At 33.9% G+C, this 20521-nt stretch overlaps 1 protein-coding gene across 2 annotated transcripts in view; it reads left to right on the forward strand.

Annotated features, from left to right (window-relative positions):
- ACVR2A (activin A receptor type IIA) overlaps positions 1-20521 on the forward strand; it is a 93370-nt gene that overhangs the window by 56448 nt on the left and 16401 nt on the right. Inside the window, exons 2-6 of one of the 2 annotated variants that reach the window (XM_006753587.2) lie at positions 367-574; positions 5230-5339; positions 5529-5683; positions 16092-16115; positions 19825-19968. In XM_006753587.2, coding sequence (XP_006753650.1) covers positions 367-574; positions 5230-5339; positions 5529-5683; positions 16092-16115; positions 19825-19968 — 641 coding nt within the window. The remainder of the gene's footprint in view (positions 1-366; positions 575-5229; positions 5340-5528; positions 5684-16091; positions 16116-19824; positions 19969-20521) is intronic. The other variant, XM_006753588.2, reaches the window with a different exon arrangement.

Raw genomic sequence — 20521 nt, forward strand, 5'->3', positions numbered from 1 at the left:
CAGCAGGCGGGAAATCTTGGCTTCCTCCATCACTGGAGCAAGCAAGCCTCCTGTTCGCTTCAGCTCCATGGCTGCCCGCCGCCATCTTGGTTGGCAGTTAATTTGCATATTGCCCTGATTAGCCAATGGGAAGCGTGTTGGAAGTATGGTTAATTACCATGTTTGTCTATTATTAGATAGGATTATACTTAAAATGCAGTGATTGACCTAGAAACCTACACCTAACGTTATAACTCTAGGTTATAACACTAGGAAGACAGTAAATTATTGACATTTTCAGAAGATCTGAAGTTATTATATTGGGAGACAATCTTTTATTTTAAGAGCGAATGCAGTTACATGAAGTTGTGTTTTATTATCTTGTAGGTGCTATCCTTGGTAGATCAGAAACTCAGGAGTGTATTTTCTATAACGCTAATTGGGAAAGAGATAAAACCAATCGAACTGGTGTTGAACTCTGTTATGGTGACAAAGATAAACGGAGACATTGTTTTGCTACCTGGAAGAATATTTCTGGTTCCATTGAAATAGTGAAGCAAGGTTGTTGGCTGGATGATATCAACTGCTATGACAGGTAAGGAAACATTTCCTTTTTTATGATAGCATTAATTTTTACCACCACCACTCCTTTTAAAGGGGAAAGATCAATGCATGTATTTTTGTGTAAACATGGGATTATGAAGACCATTGTAGCACTAGAGGCCTGGTGCACGAATTCGTGCACAGGTGGGGTCCCTCCACCTGGCTGGCAATTGGGGCCGATCAGGGCCATCTCGCCCAGTCCCAATTGGGGCCGGTGGCTGGGGAGGGATCATAGGAGGGCTATCAGGCATGTCTGGCCCCATTTCACCCAGTCTTGATCGGCCGGACCCCAGCAGCAAGCTAACCTACCAGTTGGAGCATCTGCCCCTTGGTGGTCAGTGCATGTCTTAGTGACTGGTTGGTCAACCTCTCAGTCAGATCCTTAGCATATTGGGCTTTTATATAGAGAGATTCTCTAATGACAAGAGATGTATTTTAAAGTAATAAAATAAATGTGACATGTTTATATTTTATCTTCGATATAAATGACCAAGTAGTGAGAATATAGATAAGAAATATTTCTTTCCTTATATTGTTAGGATTATAAATGTGTGTGTGTGTTTTTAATGACAATTTTAAGGAAAAAGGATTTTTAAAATTGCTTTAAAAGAGAATATATCCGTTGAAAATCTATTCTCAAGGAGATGAAAGCTTAATCGTGGTATTTAATTTCCTTTTAGGTTTCTTCTTTATGTATTTGGAAGAAATTGATTTTACTATATTTTTTCCTTTTTTTTCCTTGCAAAGTAGGCGTTTGTACTTTATCCCAAGAGACATTTTAACTTGATGTTCAGAATTACATCAGAATACAGTCCTCATAGAAAACTGCATTTTATTTAAAAGATCTTGTTTAAATTGTTTTATTCTATATTGACAATGCAATCCAGTGCACATGTAATTGACTGTCAGTGATTTTTCGTGGAGGAGCCCATAGATTTTGGGCTGATCACTTAAACTGCCTGGTTTTTTTCACTGCGGGTGGGTGCTGATGACTGGCAGAGGCTGCAAAATCCTAGATAACCAGACTTCTTGGAGCCAAAAAACTGATATACTCGTGTTTCTCTTCGCTTTTAGGTGCCTCATCTGTGGTTGATTGGCATATGTGATTAATAGCAAAATGCATTGAATAAGACCATACAAATTGAATTAGCTCTGCTTTTTATTTAAATAGTTATTTTGGTGTATATGTATTAATTTAGGATAGACTTCCAAATCTGAATTTTCCATGGATTTTTTCTCTATAATTATATATTTAAGCTGCATTTCAATTGTTAGCCTTTCTATTAGCAGAGGTGATCATTAAGTAATATTTGCTATTATGAAAGGTAAGTAGGGCCACTAAGAAAACAGTATAGAGGTTCCTAAAAAAAATTAAAAATTGAACTACCTTACATTTCAGCAATTCTATTTCTGGATATTTATCCAAAAATGAAAATGCCAACTGAAAAAGATATATGCACCTTTATGTTTATTGTAGCATTATTTATAATAGCCAAGATGTGGAAGTAATAAAAGTGTCCACTGATAGATGAATGGGTAAAGAAAGTGTATATAATTAAAATTAAAATATATATTACATACATAATATCATATATAACATATAATATATAAAATATATAATATTCTATTGTATGCATAGAAATCACCCATAAAAATAATGAAATCTTGCTTTTTGAAACCACATGGATAAACCTTAATGGCACTATGCTAAGTGAAATAAGTCAGAGAAAAAAAATACCATATGATGTCATTTATATGTGAATCAAAAAGACAAACAAACCAAAATTCATAGATAGAGGGTAGTTGTAAGAGGCTGAGGGGTGGGTGAAATAGGTGAAAGGGGAGAAATGGTGCATACTTTCAGTTACAAAACAAATTAATCCTGGCATGTAATGTACAGCATGGTGACTAGTTAATAATACTGCATTGTGTATTTATAAGTTGCAGAGAGGGTAGATCTTAAAAGTTCTCATCACATGGAAAAAAATGTGTAATGCTGTGGTGATGGATGTTAACTTATTGTGGTGATCATTTCATAGTCTATACAAATATCATATTATTATGTTTCATACCTGAAAAATATACAATGTTATACGTTAATTAAATATCTATTTTTTTAAAAAAGGTAGGTAGAAAAAAGTTGGGGGAAAATGAGATATGGGAATCATCTTTATCCAAAACTATCTTTCATTAATTAGTTGAAATCAAGGATTTCTGGTGTTTTTGTTTTGTTTTGTTTTTATGTGTGTGTGTGTGTTTTGTAGTAAAAAGATACTGTGCTTCTCATCTAAAACCAGTATTGCTGGAGGTTAAACTTGGCCTGATAATGGGGTATGGGTGGTTCAGCACAAATGCTTGTTCTTGCAGGGATAATTACTACACCAACTCTGTTTCTAGGGATTAAATGCTAACTTAAAAGTATGTGAAATTTTGTTTTTTATGCTCTGAATTTGATTAAAAAACAGATATTAAGGATAATAAGAAAAGTAGGAGAAAGGAAAAGAAGATTAAAGAAATGTCAAAGTGTGGAGGAAAAGAGTAATAAAAAGAAAAATGAAATTGGATGGCAAAAAGTAATTAGGCTAGGTTAATTTACCTCCCATAATTTGAGGCATGGTTCTAAATACTAAATATTAAATTTATATATATTTCTTTTGCTAAATTGTTAAAAATGTACCTTTCGTTTATCTTTTACTTTCTACTAAATAGATGTTGGTATCAATTACATTTTAAAGTTAGGTTTTTTAAAGATGGCATTCTCCCTGAAATATCTTGAGCTTTTCATTATAAAGTTAAATCAACCTATTATTCTAATAGCCATCCTTAAAGTTCAGTTTATTTGTAACGTCTTTAAATCTACCTGATGTTTGTTAGCACTGTTTCAGTGTTTGAGGTTGTTGTTTTTAAAGAAAATATAGGTACAGTGGTCCCTCCTTAGCTGCAGTTTTGCTTTGTTTTTTAATATCTTTTTATTGATTTCTGAGAGGAAGAGAGAGATAGAAACATCAATGATGAGAGTGAACCATTGATCAGCTGCCTCCTGCATGCCCCTACTGGGGATCGAGCCTGCAACTCATGCATGTGCCCTTGATTGGAATCGAACCTGGGACCCTTCTGTCTGCAGGCTGACACTCTATCCACTGAGGCAAACCAACTAGGGCTACTTTCCGTGGTTTCAGTTACCTATGGGAATTAAGAGTGTCATTTTTGGGCCCCAAAATATTGCGTGGAAAATTCCAGAAATAAATATTGTGCACAGTTCTGAGTGTTGTGAAGAAATCTCGTGCTCTCGTACCCACAACTGGAATCATCCCTTTGTTCATTGTATGCAGGCTGTATATGTTACCTGCTCATTAGTCACTTAGTAGGTGTTTTGATTATGATAGAGAGAGGGAGAGAGAGACAGAGACCACCATTATATAGCTTTATTACAGTATATTGTTCTATTTTATTATTAGTAATTGTTGTTAATCTCATATTGCGCCTAACTTATAAATTAAACTTTATCATAGGTATGAATATATAGGAAAAAAGTGTATATAGGGTTCAGCACTATCCTCGGTTTCAAGCATCCACTGGGGTCTTGGAACTTTTCCCCTGCAGATAGGTGGGGAGAACTACTGTATAGCTGTTTCTTTTCTTTTTTTTTTAAATATATTTTATTGATTTTTTACAGAGAGGAATGGAGAGGGAGAGAGAGTTAGAAACATTGATGAGAGAGAAACATCAATCAGCTGCCTCCTGCACACCCCCTACTGGGGATGTGCCCGCAACCAAGGTACATGCCCTTGACCAGAATCAAACCTAGGACCCTTGAGTCTGCAGGCCGATGCTCTATCCACTGAGCCAAACCAGTTAGGGCTGTATAGCTGTTTCTTAGTGATTGATTAGGATTTGTTCTACAGACTAATTTCCTATCTTTTCAGTAACTTAGGTTCTCTATAGAAGGTTGTCTCCACCTTCCCCTCCAGATCAACCTAACTTGAATTAGTTTTTGAGTTACTGGGTTCTATATATTTGTTGTTACATATTGTTCTTGTTGTTTATCTTAAGTCTGTTCATTGTGTTCAGGGTATTTAAATTTGTACTACAAAAAGCACTTAATTTCCAAGCCCTGCTTTGGTCTCTGATATTGAGATATATTCTATTGTGAGTATGAACTTGCATCACTTTGTGTTTGTGTATTTATGTGTGTACATACGTGCATATGCATATTTACATGTACACAGATATAGTTTTATATATAGTGTTCAGTGTTTGTATTTCTGAAATGGGAAAGCTATATTCTTGTGAGATAAGTGCTCCTAGACCAAATTTCTTCATTGGCTCTTTCAGTTTTTTAATAATTAAACAACAAAAAGATGGTTGCTTTAGATTGATCATTAAAAACCGAGTTGAAGCAATAGTCTCAATGAGCCAATGTGATTGTTATAAAAGCAGCTGTTTATTTTATTCTGAAGAGATTTAGTAACAGGATTCCAAGGATAGTTTTGAATTTTAAGAATTGACCATTGGCTATTAATAAAAACTTAAAGTTGACTATAAATGACTTATTACTTTATCTCTGAGAAGAACTTGAGAAACATACCTGTTGTAGATTCAGTATAATAATGTTGATTTTAATTATTCCTCTTTGTTTGTTTGCAGGACTGATTGTATAGAGAAAAAAGACAGCCCTGAAGTATATTTTTGTTGCTGTGAGGGCAATATGTGTAATGAAAGGTTTTCTTATTTTCCGGAGATGGAAGTCACACAGCGTAAGTTCACAGGGAAAATGCATAGGTCTGTTTAGTAGATGGAAAACAAAGTATATTCATGTTAATAGAATCATTTACTCCTACCTCTCCTACTTTTATTTTTCTCCTAAAATTTGATCCTACACTAAATACTTATTATAGAATTTTGTAGACCAACTCTGAGTTGTTCTTTTCCTTCCCTTTCCACAGCTACTTCGAATCCAGTTACTCCTAAGCCACCCTATTACAACATCTTGCTCTACTCCTTGGTGCCACTTATGTTAATTGCAGGGATCGTCATCTGTGCGTTTTGGGTGTATAGACATCATAAGATGGCCTACCCTCCTGTACTTGTTCCTACTCAAGTAAGTTATTGTCTCATACTTTGTGCTGTTTTAACTTGCATATTTTAAAGGAGTATTACTGTGATAAAATCCACCAGTTAGTTATAACTCGTTTTCCTTTAGAGTTAATTTTTGAATATTTTTTATCATGGAAAATATTGCAAAGCTAATTTTGCAAACTTACCAATTTGCTATGTCCTGAACTTTCCTCACTTAAGTGTTGAGTAGACTAGATTGAAGGGTTTTCCCATTCCTGTTCTTCTTGGGGGAGTTTTACTGTCATTGTAATACTTTACAGTGTGAGTGAGATTCACCCTACTTTATTATGATGTAATTGATGATGGAGAAGGAAAAACAACCCTTTTATTCCCTTCCATTCTCTCCTCTATTCCCATATTTTTGTGCCTTTTTTCAAGACTACTTGCCAAAATATCCTTCTAACCATGAATTAGGGACCCCTTAAGGTAACCAGGAAAGTATGGAAAAGAGAGGTTTCACAAAGGCTTTAGGAAGATATATCACTAAAAGTGGTGTGTTGGGGAAAAAGAGCAGAAGAGCAGTGTTTCTCATCATGTATTGTTGATAGTTCCAAATATATTTTTGTTTGCAACATATTAATTCTGTACTAAACACTAAACACTTTTTTTAATGCCCTTGATTCTCACTTCTCTGAGCCAGAATATATCTGAAAATATAGGTGTGGTGGGTACCCAGATTAAATGCGTGAAATTTTCCTCATTCTCTATCGTGTAGACAGTTGGCTTTAGTCCAGTGCTTTATAAGGACTTTTAATATAAATAGTTGATATTCTACAGGCTGAGCAAAGGTGGTAACCTTTGGTTACATTTGCTTGAGACATTTTTTAAACTCTAATTTTTACTGTTTTAACTCTTAAGATCAGATTACCTCAGCCTCTGGATCTCTTTGTTTAACTTTGTTTCTCTAATACAGTAGGATTAATGGTTAAAACTTGATAGAAGAAAATGGTAAAGTCCTATAATTTAATGGCCAAAACAACTTCTTCTCTTTAAGCTTTATTTACATAACATATTTCTTTCTCAGTAGTTGCCACAATCTGTTAGCATTAGATCATTGATCCCCATAATCTTTGTAAAATGTGTATATGGAGGAATAAACCTGAGGTTAAATACTTTGTTCAATTAGGTAAACACACTATTTTGTACAGCTGAAATATTTTAACTTTTAGACATTAGTAATCAAGCTTTGAGTCAATATAAAATAATCTCTAAAAAAGTAATTTATCATAAAAAATGTTAGTGTCCAGTAAATAGATGTAGTTTACTCCATTAGGCCATAGGATACACTTTACCTTCTGCTGTTGGTAACTATTTTAATAATAAATACCTACATTTAGAAGAGAGAGCATTTATCTTTAGTACTACAGTGGTGTCCAAATGTACCTTACTTACATTTGTGGTGGGATGGAAACTAACTGGAAACTACATTAAAAACAACTTTGTTGTTTCTTAGTAAAACTAGAAGAAGAATAATGTAATCTTACAGATAATATTGATTTGTATATAATGTTGATAGGAAAAGTATGGTTGAACATTTTTTTTTAAAAGGGCTTGATATAATATATTAGGCTACTTTATTTAGAAATGCTAATTCATTCCAGGGTTTACACTTCTAAAAAGGAAAGATGCAGTTATTATTCATAATTAACTAAGAACCAGGTATCTTTAATAGTATTCATCTTGATATCTGTTGCCATGGTTAATGTTATTGTTCTCATTTATTTGATACTTAAATTGTTCTGTGGTGAATTTGAATAAATTTTATGAATTACTGAAAAATAAGGAATGAGTTGGAAGGTTTTTAATGGAATGACCTGGAATGGTCAACCTTTGTTATTAAAAATACAAGATATGCCTGACGTTATGCTTTCCTTCTCTCATAACTATGCTGTGGAAAAGGAGCATTGTCATCAGTGTGGCATTTCTCTTATGTCAACTTCACAATGTCTCAGAAACTGTAGTGCCACTCTTGCAGTCTCATTTTGGGTGAGAAAGTTATGTAAACTAGTTCTGCAAGATGATTTAGGGGCCATCTTGTTACAAAATACTCAGTTTTATCTATTTCAAAATAATTACTGAAAATTACATCAAGCATTTATTGAACATTTAGAGTGTATCAGAATACTGGTACTTTATGTATATGTAGAAATACATAATTTAAACAAGAATATATAAAACTATAAGATACATAATTTCCCCCTCACGATTTCCAACTTGTGACTGGTATATGAAGATCATCTTTAGAATATCACGATGTATTTTTGTTTAAAAATAAATATTCCTGAACCACAGGAATGGGGCCTAGGATATTATGTTTCTAATAAGTTTCCCAGGTGATTTTGGTGACAGCCAGGTATGAAAAGCACAGATTTGATTTTACTCACAGGATTGTTTATATAGTTTAATCCCTACTTTATAGATAAAGAAATTGAGACATAACAAAGCTCACAACTATCAGAGCTGGAATCTAAACCATGGACTCGGACAAGTAAAGCTTTGCTCTTATTGTTTACGTTGTTCTGCTTCTCATTTTCCACAGAATAGTTGCCTCAGGGATTTCAGATAATTCTAAACATTCCTGCCATCTCAAAACCATCCTATAGGCCATTTTATTTTCCTACTCTGGGATGTTGAATAATAACAAGCAATAAAATAATAAAAATGAGCAATAGCATGATCATATCATCTCTAATAGGACAAAAGGAAAAATAAACAAGTCATATTCATGTTTTCCACTAACAATTTTTAACACATTTTAGAATAGGGTTTATGAACTTTGGGTTGCAGGTAAAGATTCTTGTGTGTCTATGAGTTGATAGTGCCAATACCTACTTGTTATTCAAGACTTTTTTTGAGGGAGAGAAGTAGGTAGGGGAGACATACTACACATTTGAAATCTTAAAGTGACTTCTGTATTTCATCCCATATTCATGTCCCCATATTCCAAATTTAATTCCAAGACCAGTTAGAAAAATAGCTTACATGCTTGTTGTGGATTTCTAGAACATTCTTTCTCTAAATTCTTTAAACACTTTTAGACAATGATGTAAAATTTGTCATTCATTTTCTTAGGGAAACTTTTCCTTAGAGCTTTGGCTAAAGGCTGGTTTGTGGATTAACTGCTCTGTTGTAAGATGGTAGTGGTGATATCTTTTCATGAAGATACTTATTGATGAGTCATTCCTATAGTAAGAACTATATTTGAAGATTTACAGTGATTCTCAGCAGAGCAAGAATCTGTGCTAAGGCTACATATACTGTGCTCATTCATTGATCTGATCTTTTATTCTTTTTTTGGGGAAAAAGATCAATCCTATGGGACATACTGGAGGACTGAGATAGCAACATACATCCTTTTGCTAAGCTACTATGTCTGTGACGTTGTTTCATGGGATCACTATCTTTCCAGTCATCCTGAATGAAACACTTGGAGACAAGTGCTTTTCCTACTCTTGGCTCTGTCCATTCACTGTTCATCCCTTCTGATCTTGTTGTAGCTCAGGACATTATGGCATCCAGTGCTAAGATTATTTCTATAATCTTGTAGCTGGTCTTCTTCTAGCTTTTTCTCTTCATCTGTACTAATGCTGTAGAATACTTGTCTGATTATGTTACTTCTGAGCTTAAAAGCTATTTGAGAGTTTTCAAATGATCAGTACAAAATATACAGAGTTTGGAGCAGACGTGTATTTTGATTCTTTTCTCCTAATACAACCTAAGCCATCCATCATATCCATCTAGAATGGTATTAGTTATGTGCCTTCCTTGAGGGAATTGAGAAAATAGTGCTCAAGTCAGTTTCAGTTTTCTGTGATGCAGATGAGTGACCCCAGTTGAGAAAGGCTTTAGTAATTTGTGTATGTTTCATTCTCACACTTGATTGTAAGCTCCTTGAAGATAACTGTGTTTGTATCTCACACAGTATTTGCATGTAATAACTATTCTGTAAGTGATGAATTGCTAAATTGACTTTATTGTATTTAGAGTTATACTAAGATGATAATGCACTATGTCCAGGGATTCATTTAATAAGCATTTAGGTGCTCTAGGGCTTTGCTTTAAGATGAATCTTGAGGCCATATTTCTTGGGGGTAAAATCAGTTGAAGTCTTCTAGGCTTTTATAAGAGAATGCCATTATTCAGTTCTTTATTTATCATAATCTTAAAGCATCCTTTTAATTTGTTTCACCTATGTCACTTTTCTTTTGCCTGTGTTGAAACTGTCTTTCCACATGTGAAAGGAGCCTCTTAATAATCTTTAGTGAGTAAACTGATCATAAACTGGTTTTTCTAGTGTCAGTGAGTCATGAATGTGAGGGAATTGATACATTCACTCTGTTATTAAGAAGCCTTAATGTGGTTTCAATAAAACTATTTGCATCACTTTCATAACCATATGTGAGCTTAAGTTTCTTGCTTATAAGATCTTTATTTGTGCAGATAAAAAATACCACTTAATAAGAAAATGCATTTTAGGGACTAGAAATTCAACTACCTTTAACAAGATATGAAGTTAGCTTCTTGTTAAATTTTTAGAGGCTATATAAACAGCACTATAGTATTGTAACATTAATACTTTTTAAATGACATTGGTCTCTTCAGTTCTTATGTCTTGACTTTTTTGTTTAGGTTTTGGTCTGATAAGGAAACCTATTTCACATGTTTGAGATATCTAGTTGGGCACACAGAATAATCCAATTGACCTTAATATTAATCATAGTTTATCATTTCATGCTATGTCAAATTACTGTTTACTGAGAAACCAAGCCATCTTTGAAATGCTTTGTAGGATTTTCCTGTTGAACATAAATCTATATATGTACCCATTTAAAATAATTAAGATACTGAGAGGGGCAGCATATCATCATTCAAACAAGTCAGTTTAGGGAAGTATGTTCTTTATTTGGGAGGATTTAGGGGAAATTTACTAAATTTCATTAAGTATTTAATATGCTAATATTAAGTTATACCTGCAAAATAGATATTGCATCTATGGAAGCATATCTTGAAATAGATTGACTGCTTATTAAATGCTTGAAGTTTATGAACACATCTCTTGCTTTTTCTACATCTTCTGCTTTCTCTTTTAAAAATTGCCTTCTATTTAAAATACAGATAGAAGTGTGTGTGTCTCCCTCCCCCTCCAAAAAAAAAAAGGGGGAAAAATCATTTGTTTTTCCTTTCTTTTTTTAATCAGTTTTCTGAAATAACCAATTCTAACAGGCTGGTGTATATCCTTTGATACCTCGAATCTCATTTGTTTGAGTATATGCTCCCCACCCCCCCAACACACACACTTTTTTAAACTGTAAAATGTTACTCCACGATGTATACTAAGGACAGCTTTTCAGCTCAGTACTTCTGATCGATCTCATTCTGATTAAATGATGTTGTTTTTAGATGAAATTTAGTGGGACTCTAATGTGTGCTCTTAAAATACCAAAACTTGTTTTATTTGCTTAGAGTTTGTGTTAGGTTTCTGGTAAGAGCAGGAACCTACATTCCACAAATGTTTTCACTTTATTATTTTATCATGCTTAAAATAAGATGATATAATGCTATTGTTTTATGCTTGAGTGTATATATATATATATATATACACACATATATATACATATATATATATACATATATATATACATATATATATATAGTTTGGGGGGGTACATGCTTTAGAAATAGTACAGGGCTATTACAAATGTCTCTTCCTTCTGTGTTCCACCTTTGTGTGTGATTGTTTTTATATTGATAACCTAAATTACAACTTACTTTTATACATACTTCTATACTAATTGTGGGGAAAGTGTCATAAATTATCCATAGACATGCAGCTTGAAAAAAAAATTTACTCTCATTAGGCATATATAAGCTGTTTCACATACAAACACACAAATAGGCCCACTTGGAGATTGCCTGAAATCCTGTGTTCAAAAGCCAAAAGAAGGGAAGGGAAGAAGGTGAAATTTAAAAAAAGGTACTTCAAAAGCTTAAAGTAAGTTAAAGCTACACATTAAAATTAAAGCACCTTGTTTCTAAGACTGACTTCCATTTAAATTAAAAAACGTTGAGTTCAGTTTTTCTTTGGCCTGTGGAGAACCCAGTCTGCCAATTTACAAATGGGACTGATGCATGTAGACCAGAGGGCATTATTCCTCCTTGTCTGGCAAGGAGATGGTAGACAGGAAGAAGTAAGTTTGCTTTCCTCTCTATTCTTATTTCCTGGACCTCATCCTGGATCTCTTTCTCCACTCCACTCCCAGCTACTTCATTGCTGTCAAACCTTTTTCTATTAATTTGAGATTATAAAAATGAATAAAAGTCTGTTTATTAGTGAAAGCTACTCATATCAGATAGGCTGGGAGGTATGCAAGTTTGTTTTGTTTAACCACTCACCTAATGCTTGAGTGCCCATTGTGTGCCAGGCACCATGCTGGATGTGCAGTGGTAAGCAAGCACCAGGACAGTCCTTGCCAGTAGCCCTTTTGGAGCCCATAGTTAATACGTAGATGAATGAAAAGTAGGTTGGTTGATTGGTTGTTTGACTTTACAGTTTGGAAATGAAGGACATAGAGAGTAAGAAGGGAGTTGCTTCAATAATTTTGGGCAATGATGGAGGGAAGGAGGAGAAGTACCTGATTCTAGCTCTTTAGTGATTAGGAGAAGAGCCACATCTGGGGTGCTCAGTTAATGTTAAGTCCTCAATAAGTGTTAGCTATTATTGCTATCAGAATAACAACTTCAAAATTGTACTCAAAATAAATCATTGTTATTGAAACCATTGTAGATACCTGTCAATACTTTGAAATTGATTTAGTGAAATAAAAGTTTTCATTTTGACTCTATCAAGTGCTATGCAGAGTACTTAAGATTAACTCATTTAATCTTTTTTTTTTTTGAACTTATAATGTCAACTTTTTATTTTATTTTTTATCATCCCATGATTTAGGTCCTATTTTAAATCCATTTTATAGAATAAGAAAACCAAGACACAGGTAGGTAAATAAGTTGGCCTAGAGTCATTTTGCTGATTGGCAAAAATGCCTGTGCATCTATATCCAAGGATTAAATTCATTGAAGTAATTTTAATTTAATGGCTTATTTCTGTAAATAATAATGTGGGGTTCATAAAAAACTAAAATAGGGTGAGGGTAAGGATCAGAGTACATAAATTATGTTTAAAAAAGTTTTTATAGTGAGCATATATAGACTTATAGATAAACATAACCACTTTCCCATATCACAATATATTAATGTATAGCACAGTCCTTTTCATTTTTTCAGCCTTACTTACAGAATACAATTGCTGAAATGAACAAAAAATTTTTCATACCAGTAAAATCTGATGGCACTGAGCAGCAACCAAAAGGAGAATGGGCATCCCTACATCTCTTTCAGACTTTTAACCTCAGGGCTGGCTACCCTGAGGAACTAACAGCTTCTTAGGGAACGTGTTCAGAATTCTAATTTCATCCACCTTGGTCTGTTTTTGCTTTGCTTTCAGAAGGATTAGATGAGAGAAACTGTAGGAAGTAGGAGTTGATATATTACAGGAATTTTGAAACTCTATTTGGATTGGAATCATGGCTGTGCATTTGACAGTATCCTTATTATTGAATCTGTTAATGTATAATGTCTTGCTTTCCTTAGCTCAGAAACATTTGTCCTCAAACACGCGGTGTGTTATTTTTTTATAGATCCTATTTCTATCTACTTGGCAATAGTCTTTTTATAATTAGTGATTGTAAAGTTTCTTAGAATGTAAGATAATTAGATGACTACGAGGAGACAAATTTAGAATTTATCAGTTTTCAAATACTTTGGGTAGGGGGTTCTTAATTCTTCTAAGAAGTTTTAGAGTGATATCAGAATAGTGTAAGTAGGGGAAAATGTATATTATATGTCATATATATTTATCGTATGCAAATGAACCTAAATCCCTATTTCTAGGAAGATTTCTTTGTATTCCAGTTTTGTATATCTAACTGGCTACTAAATGTCTCCACCTAGATGTCTCCAAGCACTTAACATTCAAGGGTAGTGATCTCTCTCAAACCTGTTTCTCAGTAAATGGAACCAATAACCATTTGTTTGTGCAAGTCAGAATTGTAGGATGGGTCCCAATGTTATTTTTGTATTTTATCTTTTTATTTTTCCCTCTCTCTCTATTGATTAAGGTGTTACATATGTGCCCTTATCCCCCCATTGCCCTCCCACTCCCCACTCATACCCTCACCCCCCTGGTGTCTGTGTCCTTTGGTTAGGCTTATATGCATGCATACAAGTCCTTTGGTTGATCTCGCTCTCTTACCCCATCCTCCCCAACCTTCCTTCCCTCTGAGGTTTGATGGTCTGATCGATGCTTTTCTGTCTCTGGATCTGTTTTTGTTCATCAGTTTATGTTGTTCATTATATTCCACAAATGAGTGAGATGATGTGGTATTTATCTTTCTCTGATTGGCTTATTTCACTTAGCATAATGATCTCCCTTATCTTCCTACCTCTAATACTTATTCCATTTCTCAAGGATCTTCTTCTCAGGAAGATCTTCTTTTATTTAACTTGCCAGTTTAAGTTAAACTCCTTACAGGTGCTCAAGGTGCTGGATTCCTTTTTCTTGTTCTTTAAAATTATGCATTTATTAGTGTAATCTTTGATTAGTCTTTCTTACCTACACTATAGTAAGCATCACGAGAGCCTAGATAGTCAGTGCCTGACACAAACTAGGCACTCAGTAAAGATTTGTTGAATCATGGAGAAGTACTGTTCATTCCTTTCTGATGTTTGACAGTTAATTTTTTTTTCCCCTTAAGGAAAGTCTTTTTTAAAAGAATTTTATTCAGCAAACCTATATACTTGATATTAATGTGCTTATTTGGTTTTCACTGCTTTCTCCAGTTATAGTTATTGACATTCAAGTTCCATTTTCCATTTGTGAATCCAGACTGTTTTGTTTGGTTCCTTCTATCTATTTATGTATTTTGGTGAATTTATTTTTTTTGGATTCTGTTTGGACCCTTTTATTTTATAACATTGTTGATACATTGAGGCCTGCTCTTGGTGTCTCTTGTTTAGTTTGCATCATTCTATAGTTTATTCTAATGTGTACATTGAACAAGTTTATACTTTTTGGTAAGGTTCGTGAATGGCACCTGCTTGCACAGTGTTATTACAGTGGCGTCTTTATCTCCGAAAGCACCTGTATGAAAACAAAACCTGAGAGGTGCTTAAACCTTGGGAAGCTATCGTCTAGTTATTCATGTGGCATGTATTTCTTACAAGGAATGAATTTTACTCTGGAGTACTGATAAGATGTTTTAATAGTAGGATTAGCTAAGCCTTTTAGATGAATTATAAACAATCCTGAATTGTCACAGGAAAAAATTAAGAAGGCAAAAAAACTAGTTAAGCAACTGGTATAGATAAATGAGCTGTCAAATCTTTTTTTGTTGCTATTTTTCTCTTTAGAAATATTGGAAACTGTAGAGTATAATCAGTGATTGGAGGGATTCATAGCCTTCCTTTACACTGTGGTGACAGTATTTCTCTTAATTTTTAATTTGGGCCCTTACCTATTTTGTGATGACAAGGGCATTGAAAATCTTGTTCTCTATGAGTGTCCTCAGATTGAAAAGTATGTTTGGATACTTGTTCTCAGGGCCACCGCTGCTTGAATTCTTTACTGTTGCTGTGGCTAGGGAAGTGGAATAGCAGTGGGCCTGGTCTGTCACTTTCCATTTAATTCTGACCTTCTTAGTCTTTCCTTCTTTTTTTTTACCCTAGTGTATTGTTGCACACATTCACATTGGCACCGGAAACAGTTTTCTGTTTCACTGTTATGCTTCTGCTGCCTTCGATGAAAGGGATGTGCAGCAGTTCAGGAAGTAGAAGATTCTAGAGATTGTGAAGATAACTGTCAGAGAGTGTGGTCTGAGCTATATAGTGCTGCTACTACAAATTTTGTTAAAGGCAATACTGCCCTCTGGTGTCCAGAAGTCAATTCCAATGCATTTCTTCTCAATTAAATTACTTTTTATACTCTTACAACTAAGACGATATAACTTCTTAGAAAAATAAGTAACAGTTATTTAAGATTTGGTTTAGTTTATTTACTGGCTTAAAGTCCATTCGATCAGGTAACTTCGGGTTATACAAGAGTCATCTGTCTGATAGGTAATGTCCCAGTTTGTTTTTTTCAAATATTACTTTCCTTTGTTTTATAAGGAAAGTGTTCCCAAGTCTCATTTTAGAAATATTATACAATGGATCATTGCCAATTTTTAAAAAGCTAAATCATTATCCTTCTTCCTTCACTTTTGTAACTGATGTGTCATTTTTCATTTCATTCTGGATATAAATCGTAATTTCTTTTGCCTGTGTTTTTTCTTCACAAGCACGCCTTTCATATAATGATAGAGGTAAGATGCATTGATGTTTGTTTTATGGTTGTGGAACTTTTTTGTGGATGCATACTAAACATTTTGTTCTTAGATTATTTGTTATTGCTTTATTGTGCATCCTTTATAGTTTATACATTTATGTTATGAAGTTTATTTTTTTCTACTTTTGGTATTGAAAACATGATTGATTTGCCATAGTAATAGTTTTGGGTTTTAAAGGATTGTTAACAATATTTATACTCACCTGAGGTGGAATGTAGACACAATTGTTTTAGTTGATTAGAACTTAACACCTAATGGCAGGATTTTTAGTCTTAAAATCTTTGTATTGGTTAATTCTTATATAACATCATTAGCTTAAATGTCAGCATGTCCTCACCTTTGATAGGTGCTGACTTTCTGGTTGAATCCATTATCTTTTAATGTGAAATCTATATTTTCAGGTAGTTTCTTTCATCTTTGACATCTTTAGCAAATGGACTAGCTAGGGAAGTATAACTTGATTTTTCACTGTGTGGTAGTTTAAAACTTTAATTAGAGGTTAGCCTTCATCTGGAGAATTCAGAATAAGTAAAATGATCACAAACTTCTTTGCAGTTCTTTCTGTGAACAATGTATTCAGGTATTGGTTATAGTAGTGTTAGTGTGTTGGGGTGGGAGGCACTTTTTCCAGCTGTAGTCATTTGTTGTTTCATAACATGATGTCTCACGAGGCCATAATTTTCACATACGAATGGGTAAAGAAGGGATGTAATCAGAGCCATGTTCTAATGCGTATCTTTTTAACTGCAAAAATAGTATGGATACTGCAAAAGAACCGGAGACTTAGGGAGATTTTTTTTTAGAAATTCTGCAGTCCTCATAGCTGCTCCCACCTGAAAGTAGTTTTTCTGCATGGCAGGGCAAATCCCTGTTTTACGGATAACAATACAATGTTGCTGTCTTTTTGAAGTTTAAGTCTGAATTAGTCTTCCCAGTATTCTTATACTTTAAAGGTATAAATCTTTATTTCTAGAATTGAGCATTGTTTTTTGTGTGGGTAAATTAGTATAATGATGTTAGTAAACTGAAAATCATTTATAATCTTGGGTTATAGAATAAGTAAAAGCTAGATATTAGAGATTCAGTTAAAGCTTAATAAAGAACTGAAAAGTATGAAATAAAAGAACATTCTGCTGATTTTTTATTGAAAAAGCAAAAGATATGTTGATTGATTGATGTTATAAATTTTAGATAGTGGTACCTATTATAGTTACTGTTTTTTTTACCTAACCTTTTAAGTATTATAGGATGTTATTTATAAACAATATTTCTTATTTGATACTCTGTAGGAATGTACTTTTGAAGACCTTTTTATCACCCTTTGAAATTTTGACAGTGGTTATGTTTTCAGGCTATGATATAATGGTAATATCATTAGGAGAGCTAGCTAAGATTTCTCACTGAAATAATGGTAGCTTAGAAGCTTGCTAAACAGAGCCTTGGAAACATGGGAACTTTGAAGTTTATCTTTGCATTTGAAAAACACTATTTTTTTTCTAAGCGTAGACATTAAAATTTATTATGTTTCCTAAAATTTAGATTAATGTTATGTTAAATCATGTTTTGAACTGCTGACATATTCTTAATTTGATTTGTGAATTAAGTAATCCAAATCCTGTTTTATAGACATCATTTCCAGGTAGATGGTACTCTAGAATCCAGAATGGGCAATGTATATGTTATCCAGAGACGTTATCAGTTAATTTATATATGTTATTAACAATCGTAGTGTTTAAATTTAGAGCCATATTACCCTTTATCTGGTTATTTTTCCTTCAGCTTTCAGCTCTTATCTGTATATTTTAGTTTTTGGAATCCCAGCTTTGAAAATTCAAGATTTCTAATTTACCTCTAAAGGAGGGGAAATCATTGACATTAATTTTTTAGTTACTTTAGGTTTTTCAAATTGAGCTTTTTCAATTAGTTAGCATACATTTTCTTTTATGCATTTATCCAATAATTCTTGGATTTTTAGCACTAAGTCCTTTGCCTCTAGAAGAGTAGTTTTCAACTTTTTTTCCCCTCCTGACTCTGCAGTCACATAAGTAACAAACTTAGCAGTAGAATCTAAGAGTTTAAATGATCTAAGAATGAGGTAGGGAGGGTTAAGTTTTACTAAAACCTTTCCAGAGATTTTTGTGTCCTCTCCCACTGAAGATAATAACTTTAGGGGCATACATCTATGAGAGTTATATCTGACTTCCTGGATTTGTCCCTGTTAAACAAAAATACTCTTTATCTCTGCTAACCTTTCATGTTTTGAGTATGTGATGGAAAAACAACTTCTGTAGACATTAAAAAAAATAAATTGAAATGAGTCACAGGAAGGCTTATAGTTATCTTACTGTTTTAAAAAATCGGAATTCTGAAACCGTTTTGTAAAAGATTGTCTACTTTAGTTGAAATTATATATTTTTTCTCTTTAATACTTTGCAGTGTTTCTATTCTTAAGAGTTCTTCTAACGTAGATGCGAACTTTTTTAAAATCTCGAGTGGCACTGGCAGGCTGAATAATGTCTAAAGGGAGCACTCACAGTCTTGAGGCATTAGAAGAGGAGGTCTTTTCTTTTTATGCGAGGGAGGAGGCAGAGAGAGGTGCATCAGTATAGGGGTGACAAACTATTTCCACATGTCTTATGTGTCACCAGTGTCATAATGTCTGTTGCTGTAGTCACAGAAATTTTAGTTGCTTCCTATAATACTCATTATGCAGCCTTTCAAATACTTTTATTACTTTTTTTTTCTTCTGGAAACTTTCCAAAAGGTTTCCTATGTCTTTTTTCTTTGCAGACAGTGAACTGATAAAATACTTTCAGTGAAGGGTTGCTACTCCACTGTATAGGGAGGATTCCGTTGTCCTTTGTAAATGCTATACTCCTATTTGTACTTACTCCATTTAAAAAAGTTAACTATAGCGGTACACTCACTTCTCTTTCTTTTACCTACAGTCTGTATCACCTACCAGGATGACCACTCACTTTCTTGATTATTATTTGCACTTTTCTTTTGCCAGTCAGTCCCAGAACACTAATAATTTTTATCTCAGATCAATTTTGGGAAATAATTATAAGCAAAGGGGTAAATTGTTAATAGGTTGGAACATTAGAATGAATGGAACAGTTGGGCTATAGCAACGTTAACTGACATTTCTTTTATGTGCTTTGCATTTGAGAATCACTGTGGATATTTCTGAGATTAATTAAAGAAAAGTTTTAAAGAGCAATTGGGGAAAGTAGAGGATTTTGAGGACAAGTTTTCTTTGAGACACAGCCAAATTTGCTGTTTCTGGCACTTTTTGAATCCTCATTCTGTAAAGAAGTATCAACTGGATGAAACCATTGAAATACTATTAATAGTATCCTAGAGGCCACAGAAAGTTTTAGTCAGGAAAATTAGTGACAGTGGATCAAAAAGATTTTAGATCTTTTTCCCCACTATACATACATAGCAATACTGCCAAATGTTCTTATGAAAACTCTTAATTTAAGTTGCTTGCCTTGTGATTACTATAGATAATTAGGAATGCTTGAGAACTCAGTTTGGGCAAGATTGAAGTTAATGTCATTTGTATGTGTTTATCTTTTCTGTCAATTGATTTCTCAGTACACTCAACTTTTCCCCTCACATTTAGAGAGAGATGTATCAAGTGCTGCTTTTTAATATTATTATTGTTATTTATCTGTAGGACCCAGGACCACCCCCACCTTCTCCATTACTAGGTTTGAAGCCACTGCAGTTACTAGAAGTGAAAGCAAGGGGAAGATTTGGTTGTGTCTGGAAAGCCCAGTTGCTCAATGAATATGTCGCTGTGAAAATATTTCCAATACAGGTATGCTTATTATAGTTTTCTAATCTGCACACATTTTAAAAGATTGCAACTGTGTTGGTCTTTGTAACTCCAGTCTGAAAATACAAGCCATATGTTTCAAGGTGGTTCTTGTGGTACTGGGGAAAACGGTTCTCCTTGTTAAGTCTGCCTTCTCATCTGAGCAATGGAATTAATGATAGACTAGTCATTACATTTTTTTGGAGTGGTGGAATTAAAATAAATGAATATATAGGAGATCTTTTGCCAGTAAAAATTCTAAAGAAATGCAAAGTGAATATGAAGATTCCAATAAAAATTTAATTAATGTCTGGGTGGTTAACTTTTAATATTCCGTTGACATACCGTATTTGCCGGCGTATAAGACGATTTTTTGGCCCTGAAAAATATGCCTCCAAGTGGGGGGTCGTCTTATACGCCAGGTACACTTCAGATAGACTGCCCATAGTGCTTGCCCCGTGCCATAGTGGCCTCCCGATGCCCGCCCACTTCATTCCACATACCGTTCAGGCATCAGCAGCGCTGCTGGGTGTATGCTCGGCTGTTATGCGATTTT

The sequence above is a fragment of the Myotis davidii genome, unplaced genomic scaffold (assembly GCF_000327345.1).
Source record: "Myotis davidii unplaced genomic scaffold, ASM32734v1 scaffold110, whole genome shotgun sequence".
Lineage (NCBI taxonomy): Eukaryota > Metazoa > Chordata > Mammalia > Chiroptera > Vespertilionidae > Myotis > Myotis davidii.